This window comes from Heliangelus exortis, chromosome 21, assembly GCF_036169615.1.
Source record: "Heliangelus exortis chromosome 21, bHelExo1.hap1, whole genome shotgun sequence".
Taxonomy (NCBI): domain Eukaryota; kingdom Metazoa; phylum Chordata; class Aves; order Apodiformes; family Trochilidae; genus Heliangelus; species Heliangelus exortis.
The window spans coordinates 5,868,165-5,892,932 of record NC_092442.1 but is presented as its reverse complement, the minus strand read 5'-3'; the positions used below and the strand labels follow the sequence as shown (position 1 = coordinate 5,892,932).

At 42.3% G+C, this 24,768-nt stretch overlaps 1 protein-coding gene across 5 annotated transcripts in view; it reads left to right on the top strand.

Moving 5' to 3' along the window:
• The window catches only part of MYO1C (myosin IC), a 58,118-nt gene that overhangs the window by 27,879 nt on the left and 5,471 nt on the right, over positions 1 to 24,768 (top strand). For all 5 annotated transcript variants that reach the window (XM_071765427.1, XM_071765426.1, XM_071765430.1 and 2 more), the window contains 27 exons: positions 6,991 to 7,146; positions 7,747 to 7,862; positions 11,179 to 11,377; positions 12,254 to 12,334; positions 13,089 to 13,268; positions 13,501 to 13,599; positions 13,823 to 13,936; positions 14,275 to 14,346; positions 14,613 to 14,732; positions 14,964 to 15,046; positions 15,746 to 15,851; positions 16,245 to 16,325; positions 16,709 to 16,800; positions 17,953 to 18,047; positions 18,270 to 18,316; positions 18,550 to 18,630; positions 18,807 to 18,912; positions 19,434 to 19,551; positions 19,762 to 19,875; positions 20,056 to 20,132; positions 20,306 to 20,374; positions 20,775 to 20,859; positions 21,079 to 21,238; positions 22,018 to 22,101; positions 23,168 to 23,261; positions 23,370 to 23,425; positions 23,848 to 23,983. In XM_071765427.1, the coding sequence (XP_071621528.1) occupies positions 6,991 to 7,146; positions 7,747 to 7,862; positions 11,179 to 11,377; positions 12,254 to 12,334; positions 13,089 to 13,268; positions 13,501 to 13,599; positions 13,823 to 13,936; positions 14,275 to 14,346; positions 14,613 to 14,732; positions 14,964 to 15,046; positions 15,746 to 15,851; positions 16,245 to 16,325; positions 16,709 to 16,800; positions 17,953 to 18,047; positions 18,270 to 18,316; positions 18,550 to 18,630; positions 18,807 to 18,912; positions 19,434 to 19,551; positions 19,762 to 19,875; positions 20,056 to 20,132; positions 20,306 to 20,374; positions 20,775 to 20,859; positions 21,079 to 21,238; positions 22,018 to 22,101; positions 23,168 to 23,261; positions 23,370 to 23,425; positions 23,848 to 23,983 (2,821 nt within the window). The remainder of the gene's footprint in view (positions 1 to 6,990; positions 7,147 to 7,746; positions 7,863 to 11,178; positions 11,378 to 12,253; positions 12,335 to 13,088; positions 13,269 to 13,500; positions 13,600 to 13,822; positions 13,937 to 14,274; positions 14,347 to 14,612; positions 14,733 to 14,963; positions 15,047 to 15,745; positions 15,852 to 16,244; positions 16,326 to 16,708; positions 16,801 to 17,952; positions 18,048 to 18,269; positions 18,317 to 18,549; positions 18,631 to 18,806; positions 18,913 to 19,433; positions 19,552 to 19,761; positions 19,876 to 20,055; positions 20,133 to 20,305; positions 20,375 to 20,774; positions 20,860 to 21,078; positions 21,239 to 22,017; positions 22,102 to 23,167; positions 23,262 to 23,369; positions 23,426 to 23,847; positions 23,984 to 24,768) is intronic.

The window sequence follows — 24,768 nt, the reverse complement described above, 5'->3', positions numbered from 1 at the left end:
CTTGGGGATCTTTCTGGTTTGCCTAGTTAATTTTTCTTACTGCTATTTTATATTTAGCTTGTTGACTGAAATACAAGCATAGCCTCTGAGGGTAAACATTTCTCCTCTCCTGCAAATCACTTCTTTTAATTACCTTTTTCTTTTTTCCTAACTTCCTTCCCTCTCTTAAAAAACTAAAGTCTAGAAAATACAATTATGTTATAAACATTTAACAAATTACATTACCTTCTTTCCATGCAATCTCCATGGCTTCCTTTGGTTTCTGGTCCATCACAATTTCCATTTCTAGTTTACATTTGACCTCCTTAGGTAGATTGTTACTGTTCAGTGTTGCAAATGTCAAATGTCATTGATTACTATATTAAGAGCCACGATTAATTGCAACAACATCCACACTCTGCGTTATTGTTTTCCAAAAGATTGAATTTTTGCTTTCACAATTCCAACTCCCCATGACCTACATGCATTTGATAATTAAAATAATGCATACAGTGTGATACATTGCTCCTATTTCCCATTCTGCTTTGCAGATGCAAAGGGTGGGAGATTTAATGGTTCTCTAGTTGGGAAAGTGAGGGAGGCAGAACTCTAACTTCTAGGTAGTTTGCTGGTGGGGATGTAAAAAATATCTGAGAGAGAAGAATAAGCTTCCTTCCCCTATATTTCCAATTATGTTTCAATGTATTCCAGTTTGTCCCTGCTTCAAATGTGGAAGACTTCAAAGTAAATAGTTTATGAGAATTAATCAAGGAAGTAACATTTCTCTTTCTTTGATATAGTTTTTTGAATAGTGTATTTTGTAGTTAAATCCTTCAAACATGTGGCTTAAAATGGGGAGGGATGTTCTGAGCATGGGCAAGTGCTCCCTGACTCCAGACATTCCTTTGTTGGCGACGTATTGCTCTAAAAGAAGCAAGAATAAAAAATGATTCTTCTATAAATGGTCCTTGAGTGGCAGCTGCTGACATTTAAAGTTTTTTTTGCAGGTTGAAGTTGTTCCCTTCAGCTCTACTGGTTGGTGTTACCAGAGTTGTTCTCTGGTTTTGATCCCATTTGATTTGAGAGTTCCAATTTTTCTCAAGGTGTCTGCTCAGAGCAGCTTACCACTTTATGGGAAATAACTTTGGCTTACATAATGAAAAGCAAAATAAACATTTCTTTTTGTTATTTCAATTTTTAAACTAAACAATCTGAATACAGGGGATTTCTGTCATAGAAATTATTGTCTGAGCTCAGGTGGCTTCGGACACCATGTGGTTGGATGCAGAGCATTTTTACATGAGAACTGGACTTGCCTTTCAGGGATCCCTCTTTCCATCCCACTTCTTCACTAACAGAGAGATCTGTGACCAAAATTTGCAGCTAATTTTCAGTGTGGCAAGAGGGGAGGAGGATCTTCAGTGGCTGCACTTCAGTCTCTCAGGGATTTGCTGGCAGGCAGCAAGTGCTTGACTAAGATCCCTTGATTCAAGTCCACCTCAGTTGTTTTCATTATTGCTTTGTAAAAGGAAAGAAGAACTATCCCATTCTGCACCTCAGGAATTGAGGAATAAAGGAGCTGATTTTTGTCTGCTGTGCTGTCTAGCCCATACCATGTCCAAATCCCTTCCCAGGCTGTAGAGTGCAGTAGAAATCAGAGGACTTTTCTACATGGCAGTGAAGAATGTCATACTGTCCAGGAGACAAATGTTTAACTGCCACCTCCCCACAAGACATTCGTTCTTGGTCCAGACTTATTATTGTCTTCCAGAATCTAATCTGAATTTCCCTTCCTACTCACATTTGGGTTTTGCCTTTTCTTCCGTTCCCGGCTTTGTAACTATTTCTGGAACCCACAGATCAATCATCTTCCACTTGATACCAAGATAAAGGTGCCTGCCTCTTCCCATACTGCGCCCACTTCCTGTGGTCCCTTTAGTGCAAACCTCCTGGTCTACTGAATGGACACTGGCTAATTTGTAAAAATGCCTTGTCAGAGGGAAGTATTCAGACTTACATTTTAGATATAGAAGCAGAAATTGTGTTTACATTCTGTGACTTTTCTTTCTAAATCAGATGATTATAAAGCTTCCCTGTTCCTTGCAATACCAGGTACTTTGGGAGCTCCAGGTGTTTTCATGAACTTCACTCATGGATGCTCCAGGAAGGAGTAAGTTGCTCAGGCTTCCAGATGCTGCCTGTTCTTTCAGCAGCCAGAAGCTCTTGTGCCAACACTGACCACTCAGGTACCCCTCATGGTTGGGAAATTTTGGTGCAAAAGACTCCTTCCTACAGACATGTTGGGCTGCTGGGCATTGCATGCCAGGCAATGGACGAAGCAGTGGAAGGAGCTTTTTGCTCAGTCCACATGAGCCCTGAACTCATGTGCTTGTGGCAGAGTTGCCCTCCATCTTCTGTCACAAAAGGAAATTTCCCTGATGTGCTTCGAGTGACTCAAAGAGCTTTGGATTTTGTTATGCACAGGAAAAAGTCTTGGTTTTCATTTTTGAGGTGTATTAGATCTCCAAGTCCTAAGCAGAGAAAAGTCTTTAATCACACTTCAGCATCTAGCACAGCTTACAAGAAGTCTTTGGTTACACCTTCACAGCACCACATTGGAGACTTACTAGATCAGTTTAGGAAATTCTTTGGTAGTCTTGAGTGCTTTTGTACTCCCAGGGGCTGTTGTGAAGGGTATTTTCTGGCCTTGTTGACTCTTGTATGAGTACAAAGAATGGCTGGAACCTCAGCCAACATAAACCTGGCTCTGCAGCCTGCATTGAGCAGCACAAGTTTACACCAGCTGAAAGTCTTTCCCAAAATTTAATCACATGGAAGAAAAAGGCATGTGGCAGTAGTGCCACTTTGTAGTCACTCTGACTTGGACCCCGCCATCCAGGGGTGACAGCTTTTCCTTTCCTGGCAGTGAGCCACTGTTGTGCCCATGGCTCTGGAGAAGAGATTAAAAGCCAAGAGTGGCTTAAAATACTATGGGAATGGGTCCCTTGAAACTGTACCTCAGGATGGGTTTGAGAAACACAGTGGCAAAATTCAGCTTGTACCTCTCTTGAGCAAGAGTGACCATGAGGACAGTGTTTGAGTATGTGATGGAAGGTGAGTTTGAGAGAGAAGGCACAGCCACTCCTAAGCCCACAGGAACCAAGATCAGATGCAGATTGTTCAGATTTCTGTAATTCCCTGTTTGCAGCCTTTGCTGGGTGTGGCATTAGTTTGAAATGTCCACTAGAGATTGGGATCTGTAGCCTGGGCCTCCTTTTGATCCCTATAGGCAGGGTGAAGTTGCACATGGCAGAACTCAACTTACTTCTTGGTGTCAGGAAGGCATCACTTCTCTCTTTCCTTGCCCTGGGTCTGACACTCATGTTGATGCCATGGTAAGATGATTCCACTCACTATGTTGACAGAAAACTACCAGCTGCTTTTTTCTTGCTTTGTTTTGCTGGCTCAGTGAGCTGCATTTGTTCAAGTTAGAGACAGGTAATTGCTGGCATTAACATCTGCCAGGAAGGCAAAGTCCAAAGGAGAGGATGTAGGGTGTTTGGCTTGGTAAGGTGAGCCATTAGACTACACCTAACTTGCCTCTTAGATGGTAGTTTCACAGGCACTTAAAAACAGTAATAAGTGGTCCTGCTGCTCAAATACTTGTTCCTTCCCATCTCTGCTGCAGTTCCCAGTCTTGTCCCACAATTATCTGTTGGCCTTTGTGAGTGATTATGTGTGCAATCAGTGTGGGAAAATGAGCACATTTGAAAAAAAAAAAAAAGTCTAAGTTAGTTTTAATCCATGTCAGATTTCCACTCTAATTTATTGCACAAGTACTAGGGCAAGCCAAAGGGTGCAGCTGCACAGAGGGCAGGTTTGGATTGTCCTTTTGGCCTGTCTTCTCACTGTCAGAGCTGCTCATCCACCACTGTACTCTCCTAGCAACTTCAAAGAAAACTGGTTTGTACAAGGAGGGATCTAGTCAGATCCTCACAGCCTATATTCTCATAATTATTGGGAAAAAACAAACTCCCTGCCACAGGGCTTTTGGAATTGTCCAAACTGATCTCTTGCATAGCAGAGAGCAGAGGATGTTGTAAATGAGCTGTACGTCAGCTGGAGGCGTTTTGGCAGAGATAAATCTGTCCACTGCAAAGACTCTAAAGGAGCCAGTCCTCCACAGGCAAGCTGCTTTAACAGTTAATTAGCTTCACTGTAACATTTAACCCCCAGACTGGGTTTTCTAGAGTTAATTTACAGCCACCAGATTTGATGTCTGCCTGCTAACGTAACATAACTAACATTTTAATTATTTTAATTTATTCAGTGCCTTACTGCCACTCTCATGATTTAGTAGGAACATATGGTCATGGCTGTGATCAGTTTTTCTTAATAGTGTCTCCTTTACCCACTTTTATCTTCCTTCCACGTTACTATTATATTTCCATTTGGCAAAAAGGATTCGTTTTCACCTCCGTTGAGACTGCATCTGTGGCAGTTCTGGGCAGCGAAGTAGTTAATGTTGACATTTTAAAGCTGGTGGTAGACTGGGACATAAGCAGTGGAGCCAAAAAGCAGATGCTGGCACAGAGAAGCCCATATTGCTCAGCTGTGGTTTAAGACTGATATTTATATTTTCACTGAGCTCAGCCTTAGGGAGGTACAACCCAGTGATTCAAGTTCATATGCTGGAGAACAGGTAACCTGGTTACACATAATGACTGCTGTAAAGTTGCATTTATTTATTTTTTGAAAACTGACTGAAAATATCAGGTAGTTATTTTGTTCTCATGGACAGAGAGAACGGGAAAAAAATGTGGAGGAGACTGAAAGCTGCTGAGCTCTAAATGCCTGTCCCGGAGGAGGCAGCTGAAGTGCAGTTTTCTGTGATTTGAGCAGGATAGATGGCAGCTTCCTTGGGCTGGATGTGTACAGCTGGGATCAGTCTGTCCCGAGCTGGAGGGAGTGGCTGATGAAAGAGCTGCTGAAACTGCTAAGTGACGTGTTCTGTGAAAGTCTTTAGGATTATATAAACTTGGATTAACTGTGCAAGACTGGAAGCTTCTCCTTGGCCATTTTTGAGGCAGCTGTATTTGTCAACTCGCCCACTTGAAAACTACTTTCTTTTGGTTTTGCCTTTGTTCCCATTACCCTGTCCAAAAGCTGCTGCAGAATTGCACTGGTCTGATAGAAGCATTCTGATTTCTAGGCAGAGTTTATATATATGTGATTTGTTTCTTTTGCCAGGATTGTCCTTTATCTCACCACCTTTCTTCTCCAGGGCTTATCCCTCTCCTCTTCACCTTGGCACAGAAGGTAGAAGATGCCAACAAAGCTTTTTGCTGAAGGTGTGGAGGAGTTGGCTTGGAAAGTTACGGGTATTTAAAAAAGATTACTTAATGACAGTATCTGCAGGATTCCTTCTAAACTGCATCTTTCAAAGCTTAGAAATCAGGCCTTCCAGACCATGAGGCTTAAGTAGAAAAATGTAAAAATAAAAAGGGGAAGTAAAATGGTGTTTCTTTGTGGTGTTTGAGCCATCAGAGTGGATCTGGATTTGAGACTTCCTAGGAGCAAGTCATAGGAACTAATTTTTCCTTCTGAAAGCTTCTGGGTTTATGCAGTCATTTATGCCCAGACATTGGACTTTCAGGAAGAAAGCCAATTTTAATTTGCAAAAATAGGTAAAGCTACAGTCTAAACTGCAGACTGAGAGAATTGCACCCATTTGGGCTCAGATTTATACTTAAGTTGGTCTTGCCTCTATTACTACTTAAGAAAACTTGAGCTAAATTTTCTTCTGACCAAGGTTGTGTGGTTTAATTTTTGTTTTCCCTGCACACCATCAGTCGCTGTGGTCTGACCACTATTATATCTTGAGAAGGAGCAGGAAGGAACTACCTGACAAAGTGAGTCAGCAAAAATCATCTACATCATTGTGCAGGCTTTGGGGGTGCCTGGATATTGCTATTAGTAAATGAACCTCTTTAGAAACACATTCCATTGGTGCTTATGCAAGTGATGGCAACATCCTAGGTTTTAACAACAGATTCTCCTTAGAGCTTTAGGGAAATGAGTTAGGACACAGATGCTTGCTGTGAGGATTTTGCAGAAGAAGAAAGGTTTAAGAATATGATAAGGAAATGCAGACAGATGCAAGGGAAATTGTTTAAGACATTGTATCTCCTGTCTCTGACTTCTGTAATGTTTTCTGCTCTTCTATGCCTTGTATATCCTCTGTCTGTTGGGTCTCATTGCCTTTAGTAGAAATTTTCCCTGCAAGCACTGAGTCACTTGGTACACATTTCCCCCTCCCTGTTTTAGCACATGAGGTTGAGTGAAGTAAGAAGTCAGCAGACTTGTGTTTTCTGAAGATAGTTGTGTCTGAACCACATCACATTGAAAATGTAACTTTTAAAAGAGGGAACAGAAGTTGCTTGGCACATGGGATAGATGTTAGTGTCACAGTAAATTCAGTGGCATGGGATGCAGAAATGCCTATTTCTCATTCCTTCTGAATTTTCCCATTGGGTATCTTGCTAAAGCTTTCAAATTGCTCAGCAATGTGAAGCTGTTTGCTCATTAGATGAATCATCATTAGTCATAAAAGATTCCTTGCCTCAAAACGTCTTCCCATTACAAAATGAGAAAGAAAAGTAGAGAGAACACATTTCAGTCTCACTCCTGATAAAAGATACTTGGGAAAGGAAATTCCAGGTTTTTTTCTCTTTATGAAATGCGTGTTGAACTGATTGATTCCCTTAAATTGATTGGAAATTCAGTAAGAGCTTTTCCCTAACTCTGGCTTGTCTTCCATCAAAGCAATTAGTATAAAGCAACTGATAAATTGTTAGTATACACTCCCATGTCTCTTCAGCAGGAGTGGGGTTATTCTAATGTCCTCTCCTGTTTGTAGGTTGTCTGTAATTGTGGTAATCGTTCCTGTGCATTCAGTGAGGTACATGAAAACCCACAGGTATCCCAACTTCCCTCTGCTTTTGGTTGCAGGGAGCAGGGACTAACGGGATTCGTTTGACCATGGAGAGTGCTCTGACAGCCCGGGACCGGGTGGGGGTGCAGGATTTTGTCCTGCTTGAGAACTTCACCAGTGAAGCAGCCTTCATCGAGAACCTGCGGAAGCGCTTCAAGGAGAATCTGATCTATGTGAGTAGCAGAGTGACAGCTGCCACAGTGTTCATCATGACCTGAATTTGGGTGTGTGCTGCAGTTGGATTTGGAGGTGGTGGTAGCAATTTTAATAGACTGTGGTTGCTCATGTCAGAACTAGCCTGGGTCACTGTCATGTCAGCAGATAAAGGCACTATTGAAGTGCTCCAAGGGGGTCTGCTGGCATTTACAGGTCGTGCCTGCACTGAAAATACAAGTCACAACACAGTCTTCTGTTTCATTAATTCACCCTGTGGTGGGCTTTCAGCATCCCCATGATTTAACTTGATCCTAAAAGCTGTATCAGAAATAATCCAGTGCTACAGCAGCTTGTTGGAAGCTCTAAGGCTGTTTGCAAGTCCTGTTTATCCAGCAAGGAGAATGTGTCTAGCCTGACTCTCACAATGTCATTCTCACTGTGCTAAGAGGTCACTTCTTCAGCACCCTTGACCTCTTTGGAAGCCTTCAGCAGCATCCCCAGTGCACTGGGGCAGGCAGCCCTTGTCAACAATGTAGAGCCTTCAGAGCAGTCTGGGCTCTCATAGCATCTGCTGCCAGACCTTCTGTAACCTCTCTGCTTTGTGTTCTCTTTTTCAGACATACATTGGCTCCGTTTTGGTGTCTGTTAATCCATACAAAGAACTGGAGATCTACAGTAAACAGAACATGGAGCGATATCGTGGTGTCAGCTTCTATGAAGTTTCTCCTCACCTGTGAGTGGCCTGTGGGTAAACAGTGAAGTTTGTACCATTCCCACACAGGCGTGTGCAATGGTGACATGTGGAAACAAGCAAACAGGACTTTTCCTTGTCCCAGACACAGCCCAAAAAACCAGAGGGATATAAAGGATCCTTCAGAGGGTGTGGTGTATGGCTTTTTCTATTCCTGTTCCTCTCTCCAAAGAGGATGAGTTGCCTTTGCAAGAGCAGTATTTGGAAAGGGAGTTGGTTCCTTCCTGGCTGGAGGAACAGGGCTGCTTACCCAGCCCTGGCAGGACAGGAGTTCATTGTTCCAGGGTTACTTGGGGTCTGCGTGTCCGGGCTGTGAGTTTCCCCTGCTGCTACATCCCTCATTCAGCACTGGGCTAACTAGGGGAAAGAGTGTGTCTGGATGTGTGGTGGTTTCTTTCCTACCTCTGCTTTTACTGCCTGACCAATATTTATCTGGTATTTCCCTTGTTGCTAAGATACGGTCAGCCTGTTGGAACAAGGAATGTATTTATTTACATGGTCTGGCCTGGTGAGCATTCCCAATTTCCCATTAAAAAAAAAAAAAAAGTTTGAGGTTTAAAGTTATTTTTGAACGCATTTGAATTTTTTTGTCAGACTGAAAGAGGAAGATGACTGAGAGCTGAGGATATTTGGCTCCAAAATGTTTTGTTTCAGGACCAAGGGCCAACTTCTGATCACCTTTTGGAGTTGTTTTTTTTGTGTGTGTGTGTGTGCGCGTTGTTGGGGTTTGTTTGGTTTTGTTTTGTTATTAAGAAGTTCTTGGAAGAGTAAATGATATTATTTTTGAGCAGACTGTTTGGACTGTTTCTTATTACTGGCACACACCCCAAGAGCGTAAGCAAAACAGTATGCACTGCAGGCACAGAGGGGAGAGAAACAGCATTACTTGGGAAAATCTGAACACTCAAAGCTGTTTTTGTTATGATAAAAATGTGGGTTTTATGGTGTTTCAGGCTTCTTCTGTACACTTATATGTGGGAGACTACAAAAGCTGAAAAAAATGTGCCAAGTTCTCCCCTTGACCTAGTGTGTCAGTACATCATGTCTGTGTGGAGATGCCCCAGGAAAGTAACTGGCAGGGGCTTAAGTCAGCATCAGGCAGTTCCTGGGGAAGCAGCTTTTCAAGGTGCAGAGTTTGCTCCAGCCTCACCCCAGCCTCAACTCTGCTGTCAACTCTTGCACACTTCTGTTGATGCATCAGTTCCCCTCAGTCCTGCCTCCCAGGCAGAGACCTGGCCTAGGAGCAGCCACTCTGCTTTTGATCAGGGCACTCTAGAGGCCTTTTTTGTCCTTAGATGAGAATGTTGTAACTCTCAGGAAAATTTTTGGGACTGTGGGTGCCTTTTTATTTGTGTGCAGTAGGTACAGGACTGATGACAATGTCTATGTTCATGTATGTGAAGCTCTAAGCAGGCATGCCTTAATTCCTGGATGTGCTAAACAACATTACTTAAAGCCTGAAGTAGCTGATTATTTCTTAGGCCATTCTTGTTATTTTAACTATTGTTATTTTAACTTATTTTCCCATAAGAAAATATAAATTCTGCATCTCATAGGTAAGCCTTCAAGAGCTGCAGTACCAAGTACCAGTGCTGCTCCAACTAGGAGAACAGTATTTTTTATTAAATTTTTTTATCATTCCATTAAAAAACATTGCATTGTTTGATTATTTATGGATTTTAAAATATTTTGAGGATCACTGAAATGCTCTGTAGTGTAGTACTCTCTGCTTCTCCTTACAGTATTGCAACTGTCTTTTTTTCCTCTCTCTCATGTTCTAAACTGCTTCTAGAAAGCCAATATACTTCAATAGTGCTCTTCCAGTCCAAAAATGGTTTAAGGCTAAGCCTGAGCACTGGGTTCTCTGGAAGTGTGTCACACATAGCCTTTCAGAGGAGAAAAGTTATCCCTATGGGCCTGGAACACAGAATACTTCCCAGAGTGATCATATCCTGGCCTGTTTATAGCCTGGCAGCGGGTGCTGAGACAGTGACTCCAAATGGGACCATAAACATCTATAAGTAAAGTGATTCTGTATGTGGGATGCATGGCTGCCAGCTTTCTGCTTGAACTTACAGCACTATAAAACCACCCATTAAAGACATGCAGTCTAAAGGCAGTTCTTAAAATTTAAATTAAATTTTCATTTATTCATCCCTTTTCAAAATGCTCCAGAGACAGAATCTGGATAGGAAGAGAAGGACTTGATGACTTCACTGGGGTAGGGGGGCAGGGGTGCAGTTGTGTTGCTAGGTAGCTCATTGGTGTTGCCTTAGCACCAAGTATTAATAGACTTGAGAAGGCCACGGTTGTTATTTTGGTGTGATTATTTCTAATTAATTTCACAGCATGAGAGTTAGGAAAAAAAAAAAAACAAAAAGCAAAGCTACTACAAGGTTTTCAAATCTACAAAGACAGGAGATCTGCTTGATCATGTAAGACAGCAGAAAATACTGTCGTGGAGGTCTTCTTAAATGAGTGTGTTTTGAAGTGCTAATGGTCCTTATTCTTATCCTCTTCCACTGCATCTGGTCCTTCTCCTCTCTTTCTCTAAGCAGGATTCATCCTCTTGCTCTCTGGTCTTGTACAATTGTGTGTGACTCTTGGTATAAGATCCTGTCTGGTCTGTTGTGGGAAGGAAAAAAGGAGAGAAAGAAAAAGCAGTGAAGGAAGAACAGGGCTCCAGGGCCAACAGTAATCAACTCTGGCAGGAGGAACCCTCTGGTCTTTTGGGTGGTGTTTGGCCTAAGTTGGATGGTAGTTTATGCAAGATGTTTATCACTCTGTGCTGGTTTATCCAATTCTTCCTACAGTCTGGGAGAAGCTACAAGAGGTTGGGCTCTTCAGGAGCCACCCAGATAGCAAAGTGCAGTTGTGACCTTCTGAGTGTGTCTTCACTTAAAAAACAAGATAGAATAAAGGTTGATGGGAAACGAGACATTTCCTGAATGTAATGCTTGTTGTTTGTCCTGTGGGATCAGTGTTGAGAGATCCCGTGTATATAGAAAAGGAAGATTGTCTGCACCAGTCTTCTACAGAAACTCTCCTTGTCATGAAGAGTCAAAAGAAAAAGGAATTTGGTAGCTTTGTGCTACCACCTTGCAGAAACTTGGCTTAGTGGTTAAGGTGTGTATGGAGATGTCAGCAATCTCCTGTGTCATCACCAATGTGCTCTTTCTTTTTTTTTTTTTTTTTTTTTTTTTGAGGCGTCCCTGCTAGGAGCTCACACTCTGGAGCAGTCTTAACTAAGGAGTCTCTGCCCTTCCCAAACTAATTCCTGGTTATTCCTGTCCCATAGCTACGCCATTGCAGACAATTCCTATCGCTCCCTGCGCACAGAGAGGAAGGATCAGTGCATCCTGATCTCCGGGGAGAGTGGGGCTGGGAAAACAGAGGCCACCAAGAAGATCCTGCAGTACTATGCTGTCACCTGCCCTGCCAGCCAGCAGGTTGAAACCGTGAAGGATCGCCTCTTACAATCCAATCCTGTCCTGGAGGTAACTGGAGAGCCTGCAGCATGGAAACTTGGCCTTGAGTCATACCAACAGCACTCACATTTTCCAGCTGAGGGGGTGGGGGCAGGGGCAGCTGGACCCCCCTGATGGGCATGACCAAGCTGTGTGTGCAGAACAGACAGTGTGTCCTGGGGACATTGGGTCAGGGTGTGTGGGCAGATGGTTTGTGTTGCACACTGGGGAATCCCACTCCGCTTCCAAGCCAAAGAAATGGCTTTCTGCTGCAGGACTCACTTGGCCCTTTCCTGTCCACCAGGAACAATCCTGGAGTAGCCATGCTGTGGGGAGGGTGAGGCATTTGGCATGGGAAGAGTTCTGGTGCTCTGCACAAGTTTGCCAAGCCCAAGTGGATGTGTCCTCTTACAAATTCAGCATTTCCTAGTGCTGTGGTGTCCTCTAGTGTCCAGCCCTGAGCTCTCTTTGTCGTTCCCTATGGTATTTCCACTCTGTACTCAAATGTGTGCTGTGTGCAGGGGAAAGGAGTGCTCCCCATGAGTGGGGACAGTGCCTACTGTGAGCTGAGCTAGAGGTGACTGCAAACAAATAGCTGTGACAAAAGAGGAAGCTTTGTAAAGACTGTCAGATGTGACATGTGTTGTCAGCAGTGAGCTGATGTTAAAATAAACTTGCTAGGGGGCATGGAGTTATTGTCAGAGGAATGCTCCGTCTGCAGTGCTTGCTCTGGGTATAAAGATCAGCATTAGATTTTGGGTAGCAATCTTTCCTTCTCTGTTTCCCTTGCAAAAAGGACTAGCCTGGGCTTTCGTGACTGAATGAGCAACCATCAGCTTCACCAAAGTGTTTATAAATAATCTTATTTGGTGCTTATTTATTTTTCTCTAATAATTTTCATCTCAGGCCTTTGGAAATGCAAAAACCCTTCGGAATGACAACTCCAGCCGATTTGGAAAATACATGGATGTGCAGTTTGATTACAGGGTAAGTTAAAAACTCTTTTATACTCCAGAACTGGTTCTGATTATAGCAGGTCTCTGTTGTCTGTGCTTTCTTGTACCAATGTGTGCATGGAGTGATTGTTTTGCATTCCCTTGATGCTGGCATAAACAGAGTCTGTGGGAGCAAAGCTCCGTTCCAGAGGATTTTATAGAACATGTTTTCCTTTCTTTCTTCCCTCATTTCTCTATCTAAGGGGACAATGAGATGAAATCCTCTTAGTTCTAGGGTATATGCTCACCATGCAAGTGGATACTCCTGAACTAAGCCCACATAAACCAGATGTGTTCTGAATATAATCTTTGTCCTGTGTAATTTTTCACAGTGTTTGTTTCAATTCTGATCCAAACTGTTCCACACTATGAAGGCTGACATATTCTAGAACTGAGTAGCTCAACATACTGCAGTAATCTCGTATATAATACCTCCACACTCACAGTTGTCTTGCTTCTCCTTTGTGTTGAAGTCCTTCTGAGAAGGAATTTTACACAAGTCAAGCTCCCATTCAGTATTTGCCATAGCCATGATCTGTGTAATGCTGTTAGCATTTAATCTCTTGTTTTCCTTGCACTTCAAAACTGAAATTGTCTCTTTGGTTTAGCTGAGTGATTGTGACACAAAATGACAACTTTCTGTGTAGGCTATCATTCTGTGTCCTGTTTGTCTTTGAACAGACCAAGAAGCAAAAATATTTTCTTCTATGTTTTCTTCTATTTCACTGTATCTGGTTTGATTCTAGGGAGCTCCTGTCGGGGGCCACATCTTGAACTACCTCCTGGAGAAATCCCGAGTTGTGCACCAGAATCATGGAGAGAGAAACTTCCACATTTTCTACCAGCTTCTAGAAGGAGGGGAGGAGGACTTACTGCGGAGGCTGGGCCTCGAGAAGAGCCCACAACAGTATCACTATCTAGTAAAGGTATTAACTAGTAATTCTAATAATTATTTAAATTCTAGTGATTTGTTAACTAGGATTTCTTATAATATTGTTATATTATGGGATTGTTATATTCTCAGTGGACTTTATAGTTTCCTTCCCTCACTTAAAAAATAGCAGTTATGACTGCTATGAAAAGAAACATGGCAGAAGAGTGTAAGTTAATTTGTCTTTGACAATTACTTATTTATTTACATCAGCTATGTCTTTTCAGGGCCATTGTGCAAGGGTCAGTTCCATAAATGATAAAAATGATTGGAAGATTGTGCGACGAGCCCTGTCCATTATAAGCTTCAATGACAGTGAGGTGGAGGTAAGATGTTCAGCAGCACAGCTGATTTTCTTACTCATAAGGAATTTTTCTGCTTTTGATTCATTATTTCTGACCAAGGACAACCTTCAGAGTAAAGGTATTCTCTGAAAAAATCCTTAAAGAAAAAAAATTCATAAAATGTTAATTTACACAAACATCTCACTGCCTTTTCTCACTGTGAGTGTTTCATCATTCTGGTTTCTACCTGTTGCTTCCATCCTAGGATCTGTTGAGCATTGTGGCCAGTGTTCTGCATCTGGGCAACGTGCAGTTTGCTGCTGACGAGCAAGGCAATGCTCAGGTCACTACAGAAAATCAAATTAAATACCTAGCTAGGGTGAGTATCACCACTCAGAGATGCATTACATTATAGATAAATTAGAGTGAAGAGTTTTAAAGAAAAAGAAAAAAAAAAAATAAAAAAGATCTGTTTTTGCTTAGTTCTTTGTTCCAGAGCAATCAACCCAATTTATATGTTAGGTGATACCACTGCCAGAAGGGAGGTGGCATGCAGAAGGAGAGGGAAGGATTGATGTTCCAGTGTGAAGGGGAAAATAAAGGGCTGTTGCACTTGGCTGTGCTTTTGAGCACCAGCTTTTCTGATCTCTTAGAACTATTACTGAGAAACTGAACATACTGCTTCATAAATTTATTTGATATCCTCCTGCTTTGCAGCTTTTAGCAGTGGAAGGCTCTGTTCTTCGAGATGCATTGACTCACAAGAAGATCATAGCAAAAGGGGAAGAGGTAAGAACAGGAACTGGGGATCTGGGAAGCACATGGAATTAAATCAAGCCAGCAATACACTATCAGCTCTCACTTGTCAGAGGAGGTTGTCAGTGCGTGAGTCCCACAACTTAACGCTGACTTGCAGCCTGTATGGCTGGGAGACAGTGATGTGAGCTGAGCTCCTGGATGTCACTGAGTGGCTGTTTATTAACAATGAACTTGGGAAACATAATCCCTCAGTGGAATGGCTCAACAAAGTGGCTTTTTTCTCCTTCTGCATGCAGCTCATCAGCCCTCTGAACCTGGAGCAGGCAGCCTACGCCAGAGATGCCCTTGCGAAGGCAATTTACGGACGCACGTTCTCCTGGCTGGTGAACAAAGTTAACAAGTCTCTTGCTTACAAGGTAAATGAACCTTTTGTTCCTTGATATCCAGCCAAGTGTGAAAGGAAGTTTTAAATCTTTTTGCTGAGAAGTAGAGAAATGGTTAGCTCCATGCTGTATGGTGATTTCTAAGTTAATTTGTTTTCCATTGAGAAGAGGTTGAAGAGTAAATGCTGTACCTAAATGTGTAAGATCCCATGAGGGATCATAGCTGTGAGTAGGTACCAATATTTTTGTTTTGCCCTATTGCAGGAAGGAGAGTTTCCGGGCTGGAGAAGTACAACAGTTCTAGGGCTACTTGATATCTATGGATTTGAGGTTTTCCAGCACAACAGGTTTGTTTCAATCTGCATGACTTTGTTCATTACAGTGTTTTGTCTCCACTGTGAAATAAGACATTATTCCATCTCTGATTCTCTCAGTGAGAGAGAAAGAGGTGACATTTAAACTTCAGGAAATTAATTGAATAACCCATAATCACAGGTCTTCGTGACTGTAATGTCAAGTGATGACTTGGGGCATCCAGCTAACACGTAACATTTACAGCTGTTAATGGTTCTGGTGTTTTCAGGGGACTGTTGCCTTTTTGGGGCAGATTCACGCAGTTGCTTGAACTATGCATTTGTGCTCTCTGGCACAGTGGTGGCTGTTTTTCTGGTGTCTTTCCATGGGGGTGTGAGTGGGAAAGAACAGCTACAAAACAGACCATGGGGCTGTGTCAGAATCCAGAACCTCACTCTGGCAGATAGGAATGAACCGAGACTCCAATTTGCTGTTATTGGGCCTTTCCTAAAAGTTTTTGTGTTCCTTTGTGTTCCACCCTTCATGTCCATTTTTCCCTCCTGGAACTCTTTCCTGAAAGTCACTAAACTTACTAAATTTATGTGTTCAGTAAATATATGTTTTATAAATTATCTTCTATTTCTCTTGATTTACACAGAGGATTTACACATTCATGCTGCTGCCCACTGATTATAGCTTCTTTTGCTTGTGGTACAGTGTTAGTGATTATTTTTCCTGATTTTTGTTTACAGCTTTGAGCAATTTTGTATTAATTATTGTAATGAAAAATTGCAGCAGCTCTTCATAGAGCTCACACTAAAGTCAGAGCAAGAGGAATACGAGTCAGAAGGCATAGCGGTAAGAGCCAATATCACTTCCACTATCTCCTTTGTAGCTCCTCCTGCAGGCCAGAGGACAGATGATTAGAAAAGGAGCTGCTGATACTGGTCTGCAAAGCAAATTGCTTAAAGATCTTGCCTTTTTCCTTTCTTTTTGAAACACTTTGATAACTCATGTGTGGTACAGCTAGAAATGAGAAACGCCATTCCAATCTTTCACTCTATTTTTTTTTAAATGCTTTTTAAAGGGACTGTAAGGAAAACAAACTTGATTAGTGATAAAGCTTTGCTTCAAATTTGACAGAAAGGTTATTTAAATAAGGTGCTGTCTGAAATGTTCTGAAAATTTTGGTGTTTTTTTTTTTCCAATCTAGAATTGTTTTCACTCAAGTGTGATTTCTTGTCTTTGTAGTGGGAACCAGTTCAGTATTTCAACAACAAAATAATTTGCGACTTGGTGGAAGAGAAATTCAAAGGCATCATTTCTATTCTGGTGAGTTGACAACACATTTTTAAATGAAAAATTTGGGGCAGTGGAGTGGAAAACAGGGCAAGAACACGGAAAAAAATACCTAGTTTCAGCATATGTTGGGACTGCTTGAGCAGGCAAGAAGAGTAGTGATACCCTGACACAATTAGAAGTCGTATTTTATCACCTCCATCTGCTCTTGGCAGAAAAGCTGCCAATCCAGGCAGTCTGGAAGGAGGAAAGTGTTTTCAGCTCAACAGTTCTTCATCTGTTGGACTAGGAGCTGGTCGACCTGTTCAGAGGCCAAAGGGACAAACTGGGAAGTGTTTCAGTGAGACAGAATGAGATCTGGTCTGTGTGCTGGCAAGCACAGTCAGAAATGAACACTAGAATGGGTGTGTTTGTAGGATGAAGAGTGTCTGAGACCTGGGGATGCCACAGATACAACATTCTTGGAGAAACTGGAGGAAACTGTGAAGAACCACCCTCATTTTCTCACGTGAGTGTTCACATAGCTGAGGGCAGTTAGTCTGGTAGGATCCAAGTATGTGACAGAGCCCAGAGCTTTAATTATTCCTAGATAACATTATAACTTTGTGTTTGTGTGGCAGTGGCATCCATGGTATGCTGGGTCCCATGGAAAAGATTATCCTGTTTTCTCTTACAAAGAAATTAGATTATGAGTTAAAATAATACAGAATAAAGTTGTCAAGCCCATCTGCCTTGTTCTTGTCAAGATGATGCTTCAGAGCACAACAGGGGCAACAAGACTGTTGTTACTGACTTGCCACTTCTCTTCCTGGCATCCTGCTGCTAATATATCCAGGGAATTTGCAGGTTTGCAGCTTCTTGGCTCTTCCAAGATCTGGCCCAGTACTTCAGGTGTGACAAACTCTCTGGTTTGGAGTATTGTGCCAGATCATTCCCCAGCACTGATGGCTTCCTCAGGGAAGATAACTGATGGCTGAAGCCAGGCCTAGGAATAACTAGAATATAGAGCAGAATTTTAATGGTAAAAATAGTGTTCAGAGGTGTGTATGTGCATTAGAATGATGTAAGCAGTGTTAGTGCTTTTGAAATTGAAAGGTGTGTATTGCACAAATTCACCTCTGTGCCCATCTGCCCCCCAGCTGATGTGATCTCCTCCTTTGCTTTTGGTAACCTGTCTGTACTGTTCCAGTTCAATGAGTTATGAATTCCAAGTTTCACCTCTCAGATTGTCCACTTCAGTTTTGGAGCTCCAAATGTCTTTTTATTCTTATTCAGTGTTCCACTCATGCTCAGAGCAGGATCTGTAAGGCACCCCATGAGTATGCCAGCCTGTTGCCAGCATCCTTACTGCCCTCTTGCCTGCTGCCTCTGCTCTAATTTCATGTGCACACAGAACCATTGTGCAACTTTGCCAGGAAGCTGAAAATTCATTAATTTGAAATAAACATAAATACATTTTATAACATTTTTATGATTTGCTGGTTGATAACACTTTATTTACTCTGGGTCCTGAAAACCAGCGAGTTTGACTTATTTGCCCTGCTCTCTTTCTGTGTTCATATAATCCCACTCTGGAATCAAATGCCCGAGGGCTTTTTAAAGGGAATCCCCCCTGGAACAAATGTTTCTCTCTCATGAGGCTTCCTTGCTTTCTCACCAGGCACAAGCTTGCTGACCAGAAGACTCGGAAGTCGCTGGGGAGGGAGGAGTTTCGGCTTTTGCACTATGCTGGAGAGGTCACCTACAGTGTTGCAGGTCAGTGTGTGCATCATCTCCATGGTCTCTCACTCTTTTCTCCTTCTCCTGTCCTCTGCCCTTTGAATTAAAAGAGCTTCACTATGTAGTGAAGAAAAATCCAGGCATAGAATATATCCCCACATCACTTGATTATCCAAATTTCCCATCTCAAATTCCTGCCTTGCTGAGATGTTCCTGTGGGACAGAGGTGGCAGCCTGAATGATTTCTTTTTCTTCCAGGTTTTCTAGATAAAAATAATGACCTTCTCTTTCGGAACCTGAAGGAGGTGAGTATGGATAAAGGGATGTTTCCAGTACTCAGCAGAACAAGGAGTTGGGTTTACAATGGGGTGGCACCTGGGGGAATAGATTGTTCCAGACTCCATGTCCCTAGTATGAAAAGATAAATTGAGGTGCCCAAAGTTCATGTTATTATTAAAACACAGAACAAAAAAAACCAGACAGTTTTGTCTCTGAAAAATACTCTGTACTTCATCTCTGAAAACATCTTTCTCTGCAGACCATGTGCAACTCTGAGAATCCCATCATAAATCAGTGTTTTGACAGGACAGAACTGACAGACAAAAAGAGACCTGAAACGGTAAGAACACCAGAGCTGGATGGAAGTGGGACTGTTTCTTTTTAGAAGATGTGTCATGTCTAACATGATAATTGAATGCAAGCCTCATATATTCAGGGCTGGGAGTCTTGAGGTTTGTTCTGCAGTCACACATTAGCTGTAAGTCATCACTTCACACATAGTTTCTTTTCTCCTAGGCAGCAACTCAATTTAAAAACAGCCTTGCCAAACTCATGGAAATTCTGATGTCCAAAGAACCCTCCTACATTCGCTGCATGAAACCCAATGATGCTAAGCAGGCTGGTATGACACTGGTGACTCTTCCTCTTTTTCTTCTGTGACAGCTCTGTATAGACCACTAGATCCCAGGCAGGGAGCCATAGAAAGGGTTTCAAATGAAGTCCTACAAGATTTTTTCATCTGGGGTCTGTGCCAGAGCTTCTTGTAGGGAGGTGGTGGCAGTACCAGCAGCTATTGGAATGGGAATACCTCCCTGGGGTGAAATAGGGTCATGTTTAATGGGAAGAATTCAGTACTAAACTATGTAACTTTCTTTTAATGACCTTTATTCCCTCTTTTCTTCCCCCTGTATGCTTAGAACATCCTAAAGAAGAACTTCTTTTGAGAAAGAAATATAAATGTATGTTAAAAGGGGGGGGTAGGGGAAACACAGGAGACAAAGTAAATTGGGACTTGCACCATGAGGGTGGATTAGAGGTTAAAGATAACTGTGTAAATAGAACCAAGAATTGACCATTCCTCTTCTCTAGATGAAGGGACAGCTACACATTGATCATGTTTCTCTATTTTCATTCTCCTTCAAGATCGATTTGATGAAGTTCTAATCCGACATCAAGTGAAATACCTGGGGCTGATGGAGAACCTCCGAGTGCGCAGAGCTGGGTTTGCGTATCGAAGAAAATACGAGGTTTTCCTGCAGAGGTAGGAGTGCTCTGGACTTCTCTCTCCCTGCTGCTCACTCCCATACATGTTGAGGCTGGGGAGCTGTTCTGAACAGCAGAGGCAGCACTTATACCTGAATTACTTCTTTTCTTGAGGGAGTGAGAAGCAAGTGAGAAGCTCTCCACCTTCCCACCTTCCTGCGTGGACTGTGTGTCTCTCCCTAAGATTTCTTCTGCTGTCACTTTACAGGTACAAATCACTTTGTCCTGAGACGTGGCCTACGTGGGATGGACGGCCCCACGATGGGGTGGCTGTGCTGGTGAAGCACCTTGGCTACAAGCAGGAAGAATACAAAATGGGACGGTTAGTTCTTCTGTTTTCTTAATTTGAGATGGTGAATCATTGGACATCCATGTCATTGCTTTTAAAATAAGGCTTCTCTAATGGGTGAGGGCAAGAGTAGAGATCCCAAAGGGGAGATGCTGTGGGCAGGAAGCAAACTTCTCCAGCTTGTTAAACATAATTCTGCACTTCTATTTCTAGAACAAAGATTTTTATCCGCTTTCCCAAGACCTTGTTTGCAACGGAAGATGCTCTGGAAGTGAGGAAGCAGAGTCTGGGTGAGTCAGACACACTGCAGGAACTTCATGGGCAGTCAGCTGTCTTGTTTTCTGATTTACTTTTTTTGCTCTTTGTTTTGGGAAGTTTTTTTGGTTGAAAAAGTTGAGCCTTTTTCTACCAAAATCTGCTTGGTCACAATTTCAAATTGTTTGTTCGTTTGTTTCAATTTCAGCAACAAAAATGCAGGCCACATGGAGAGGTTTCTACCGTCGAAAGAAATTCCTGCACATGAAACACTCAGGTATGAGAGAGAGAAAAAACTGCAGTGCTGGGTGCTTGCAGGGCTTGAGGGCAGCCATTGTGGCCATCAGAGATGGCTTGAGTTTGATGTGCAAGAAGGAGCATTCCCAAAGCCTTGCCTGGAAGTAGGATGGAAGATGTCGGTGTGGTTCCCAGTCCTTCCACCTTGAGTCCATGAGGCTCTGAGCAAGAGAAGCAGCCTCAGCTCAAGTTCACACAGCAGTTTCCATCTGCCTGTGCTTTCTATTGACATTTATAAATTACATCCTTTCCCATATGGCACGATGAAGGCTGATTATTTCCAGAATGAGATTGTTTCTTTGTTGACAGGGTTTTTTTGTATGAAGTCAATGTTGGTACAGAGGAGCTCACTCAGTGCAAAATCATTGTGTTATTTTCAGCAATAGCAATCCAGTCCTGGTGGCGGGGAACCCTGGGACGCCGAAAAGCTGCCAAGAAGAAGTGGGCAGTAGAGACTATCAGAAGGTGAGTAAAGAATTACCCAAGCCATCAACCAGGCACTTATTTCTTAGCAATAACAGGATAAGAATAAACTTTTTTATCACTACACAGTCAGAGTTTTTTTTTAAATAAATTAGTGATTAAAATAAAGCCCGGAAAATGGTTTCATTGGAATATACGTCTAAATATTCCTAATTTTGAGCAATTTTCTGATTTTTCTAATATAACTTTCTTCTTCTTCAGGTTCATTAAAGGTTTTATTTATCGGAACCACCCTCGCTGTCCTGAGAATGAGTATTTCCTTGATCACATCCGCTTCTCCTTCCTGATGAATCTCAAGCGGAATTTACCCAAAAATGTTTTGGACAAATCGTGGCCAACTCCACCTCCATCACTCTGTGAGGTGGGTACAACCACAGCCAGGTCAGGGGGGACTACACAGGATGAAGGAGACAAATGGCAGTACTGAAGACCATGGGCCACCAAAGGCCTGAGGGGACCCTCTTGCTATCAGAGAAGAACAAACCAGGCTCTTGCTCAAGTTCCACATTGCATTAGCATCTCTACTCGTAGAATTAATGTATACAACATCCCATGGATGTAATTAGCACATCTTTAAAATTATTAGAGCTGTAGTACTGAAAGTTTTTGAGAGTGTGGTGCTGTTTCAACACACTTTGTACTGGTTTTCTTGTCTGTTTATTATATTTTATTCCCTTTTTCTCTGAACAAATGAAGTTCCCTCTGGACAGTCAGATTGTCTGCTATGTCTGTGTGGTTGCCTGTGCAGAAACTTATTAAACATCCTCTATTGCCATTACTATTCTGCATCTGGCAGAACTGGGTTTGTATCTGATGAAAACAAAATATTGCACTTATCTTACCCAACAGTTGTGTTTGTTGAGATTGCAGATGGAAGCAATGGGGGGCATGGTGGTGTCAAATGGAGAACTCTTGGTATTCGTTCTCCTTTCTAAAGCAGTTGGAGAATGTTGCAGGGCAGACTCTTAGAAAGGTGGAAAATAAACTTCCCATGAATTAATTTTAAAAGCGACTGTCAGCAATGCAACAGTATTTTAATTCATCAGTGCATTTTCTGCAGTTGCTTCTCATCTGTCTCTTCTGAATTGGTTTGTCAGTAATTTGAAGCCATTTTCATTTTCTCTGCAATTCCTTCTTCAGGCATCTCGGCTCCTGCGCCAGCTTTGCATGCAGAACATGGTCTGGACCTACTGCAAGAGAATCAGCCCCGAATGGAAGCAGCAGGTATGAGACAACTTGACCTTGTTTCATCAATTAGATGTCCCCGAGACCAGGAGGGGTTCTCAGCTTTAGTTGCTATACAAAGGATGGGAGAGGAGCAGCTGGATGGGAGGAACAAGGAACTACTGCAGAGGAGCAGTGGTGAGGTGGAGAACTCCTGAGTTCTCCTTCTTTCATTGTTGGCTGCTTAACAGTTCCACAAGAACGTTTTTAAAGAAAGCTCAGTAAAGGGACATAACAGAAACTGTATACATTAACCAGGTTAAATGTAACTGGTGAGAAAGGATAGTAATGGATGCCTTTAAGCTTTTTTTTTATTGCACAGTAAATCATACTGCTTCTGAAGGCTCATAGAGTATTAAGCACATGTAATGAAATGCTGTAGATTAGTTAGTGGCTGAGCCTGTGATTAAGGACACAGGGTTAATTCCAGCCATTACTGAGCTGGAGGTGGGAACTCAGCAGAATACTTTGTTTTCCCCAACAAACCAGAATCACTATTAAGTACCTTTTATCCACATTTCTACCTGTAAATCAGTACTTTATACTGTGTAACAGCACCCAAAACATGCATTTGCTCAAACAAAAGCAAGAGGGTCTTAATCCTCTTTCCTCATTCACTGCTTTTGTCCTTATTCTGAAGATACCCAAGTTGGGAGCTGAGAGCACAGGTTGTATTTACAGTGTGGGTGACTGCAACACTGCCACTGCCAGAGGGACCAAAGGTTTATGGTGACTGTCACCTCAACAGGAACTCCCAGGGCAATGTGTCAGCTAATTGACTTGTATTGTTTGTCAGAGATAAGGCACTAAATACTGAGTGGATCAGAGCTCTTTAATCAATGTGTTATGCCATGCTAGGTAAGGAAGTTGACTACCTGTGAAAGGCTTTGGGGAGGAAATAATCTGAAACATGAAAAAGCCATATGGGGTAGAGTAGAACAAACTGTTTAGCCTGAAGAGGAAGAAGTTAAGAGAATTAATGCAATGGGACAACTCTGAGACTTTTTAAACATGGGCATTATCAAAATAGGAGTTTTATACTAAACAAGAATTTTTGTCCTTGCAGTTGGAACAAAAAGTAATTGCCAGTGAGATTTTTAAGGGTAAAAAGGACAATTACCCTCAGAGTGTTCCCAGACTCTTCATCAACACTCGACTTGGTGAGTAGGTCTTTCAAAGTTTAACAGAAAGAAGGAGGGGGGGGGAAATTAATCTACTCTCCGCTTGCTAGAAATTTGTTTGACCCACCCTCTCTGGTTTTAATATAGGTAATGAAGAGATAAATGCTAAAGTCCTTCAGGCTTTAGAAAATGAAGCAATTAAGGTGAGATATATGTCCTAATACTTTTATCAAGCTTCTAGAGTTAGCCAGCAGATTAGATTTCTGAAGAAAATACAGCAAGAATTTTACATTATATTAAGCTTGTAATATCTTAGAAGATGGGCTATGGGAAGAGCTGATGGCTCAGATATGATTTGGAGAATTGGGCAAGTTTAATGAAAAGAGCTGCATCTGGCAGGGCTGGAGGGGAAAGGAGAGACCTGCACAGACCTAGACTAGAGCTGGATTTTTCAAGCCCACAGACAGCTTTAGTCATGAGAACTCCTCTAGGCTAACGAGGAAGAACTGAGCAATCAAAAGGATTGCCTTCATTCCCAGGGTACCAACCACTGCAAGCTTTCTAGGCTAGAGGGAAGGTAGCTGACAATTACCCACATTTTTAGCCCTGTTAACACTAATTTCAGTATGCAGTTCCTGTGATCAAGTATGACCGGAAAGGATACAAAGCAAGAGCACGGCAGCTGCTGCTCACCCAGAATGCAGTGATCATAGCTGAGGAATCCAAAATCAAACAACGGATTGACCACGCCAATCTGACAGGTAACAGGAATATTAAGAGCTCACCAGATTGAGCTCAGACTTCACCTTGGCTACAGTCAAAAAAGGAGTAACAAAAACCGTAACTAATTTGTCTTTTGTCTGGACAAGAATGAAATTATCTCATCCTGACAAGCATTTTAAATCTGTACTACCCTGAAAACTAGTTTTTCTAAAATTAAATTCCATTAAATGTCACCAGAATTACTCAATTCATCTCCTCCAAGTCCCCTCCTAAGTTATTTCCCAACTGCACATCTCTGCCACAGGGAAGTTGCACCATTATTGCACAGCAGCTGCTGGGGACACTGCTGCAGCATTCAGCCCTCTCCATACCAGACAGACTCAATGCTTTCACAGGGAAACTTGGGTCAGACAAACTGCCCAGCATGGAGCAGTGTGGTCATGAGTTGGCTTTGTCTGAAACCTCTCACAGCAGCCTCAGCTCAGCTACAGTTCCTCTTTGCAGCCAGTTTTGGTACTAATTATGTCAACTGTAGCCTGATGCAGTCATCTACTGCACTTGGAACTGTCACTTTGAAGTGGTTTCCAAGGGCAACACCAATTTGGGGTTCTGTGACTCCTGTAAGATGCTGTTAGGAGCATCTGATATGTGTTTATCCATCTCCTTAACTACTCCCCACCCACCTGCCCCAGGTAGAGGTTTGTGGTTTTTTTTCACATAGCAAACATAATCTCTGACAAAGGCTGAGCCTCTCACTCATGGTCAGTGGGCAGGGCTGGCTGGCCAGGCAGGAATGATGGATTCAGAGCCTGAGTCAGTCCCA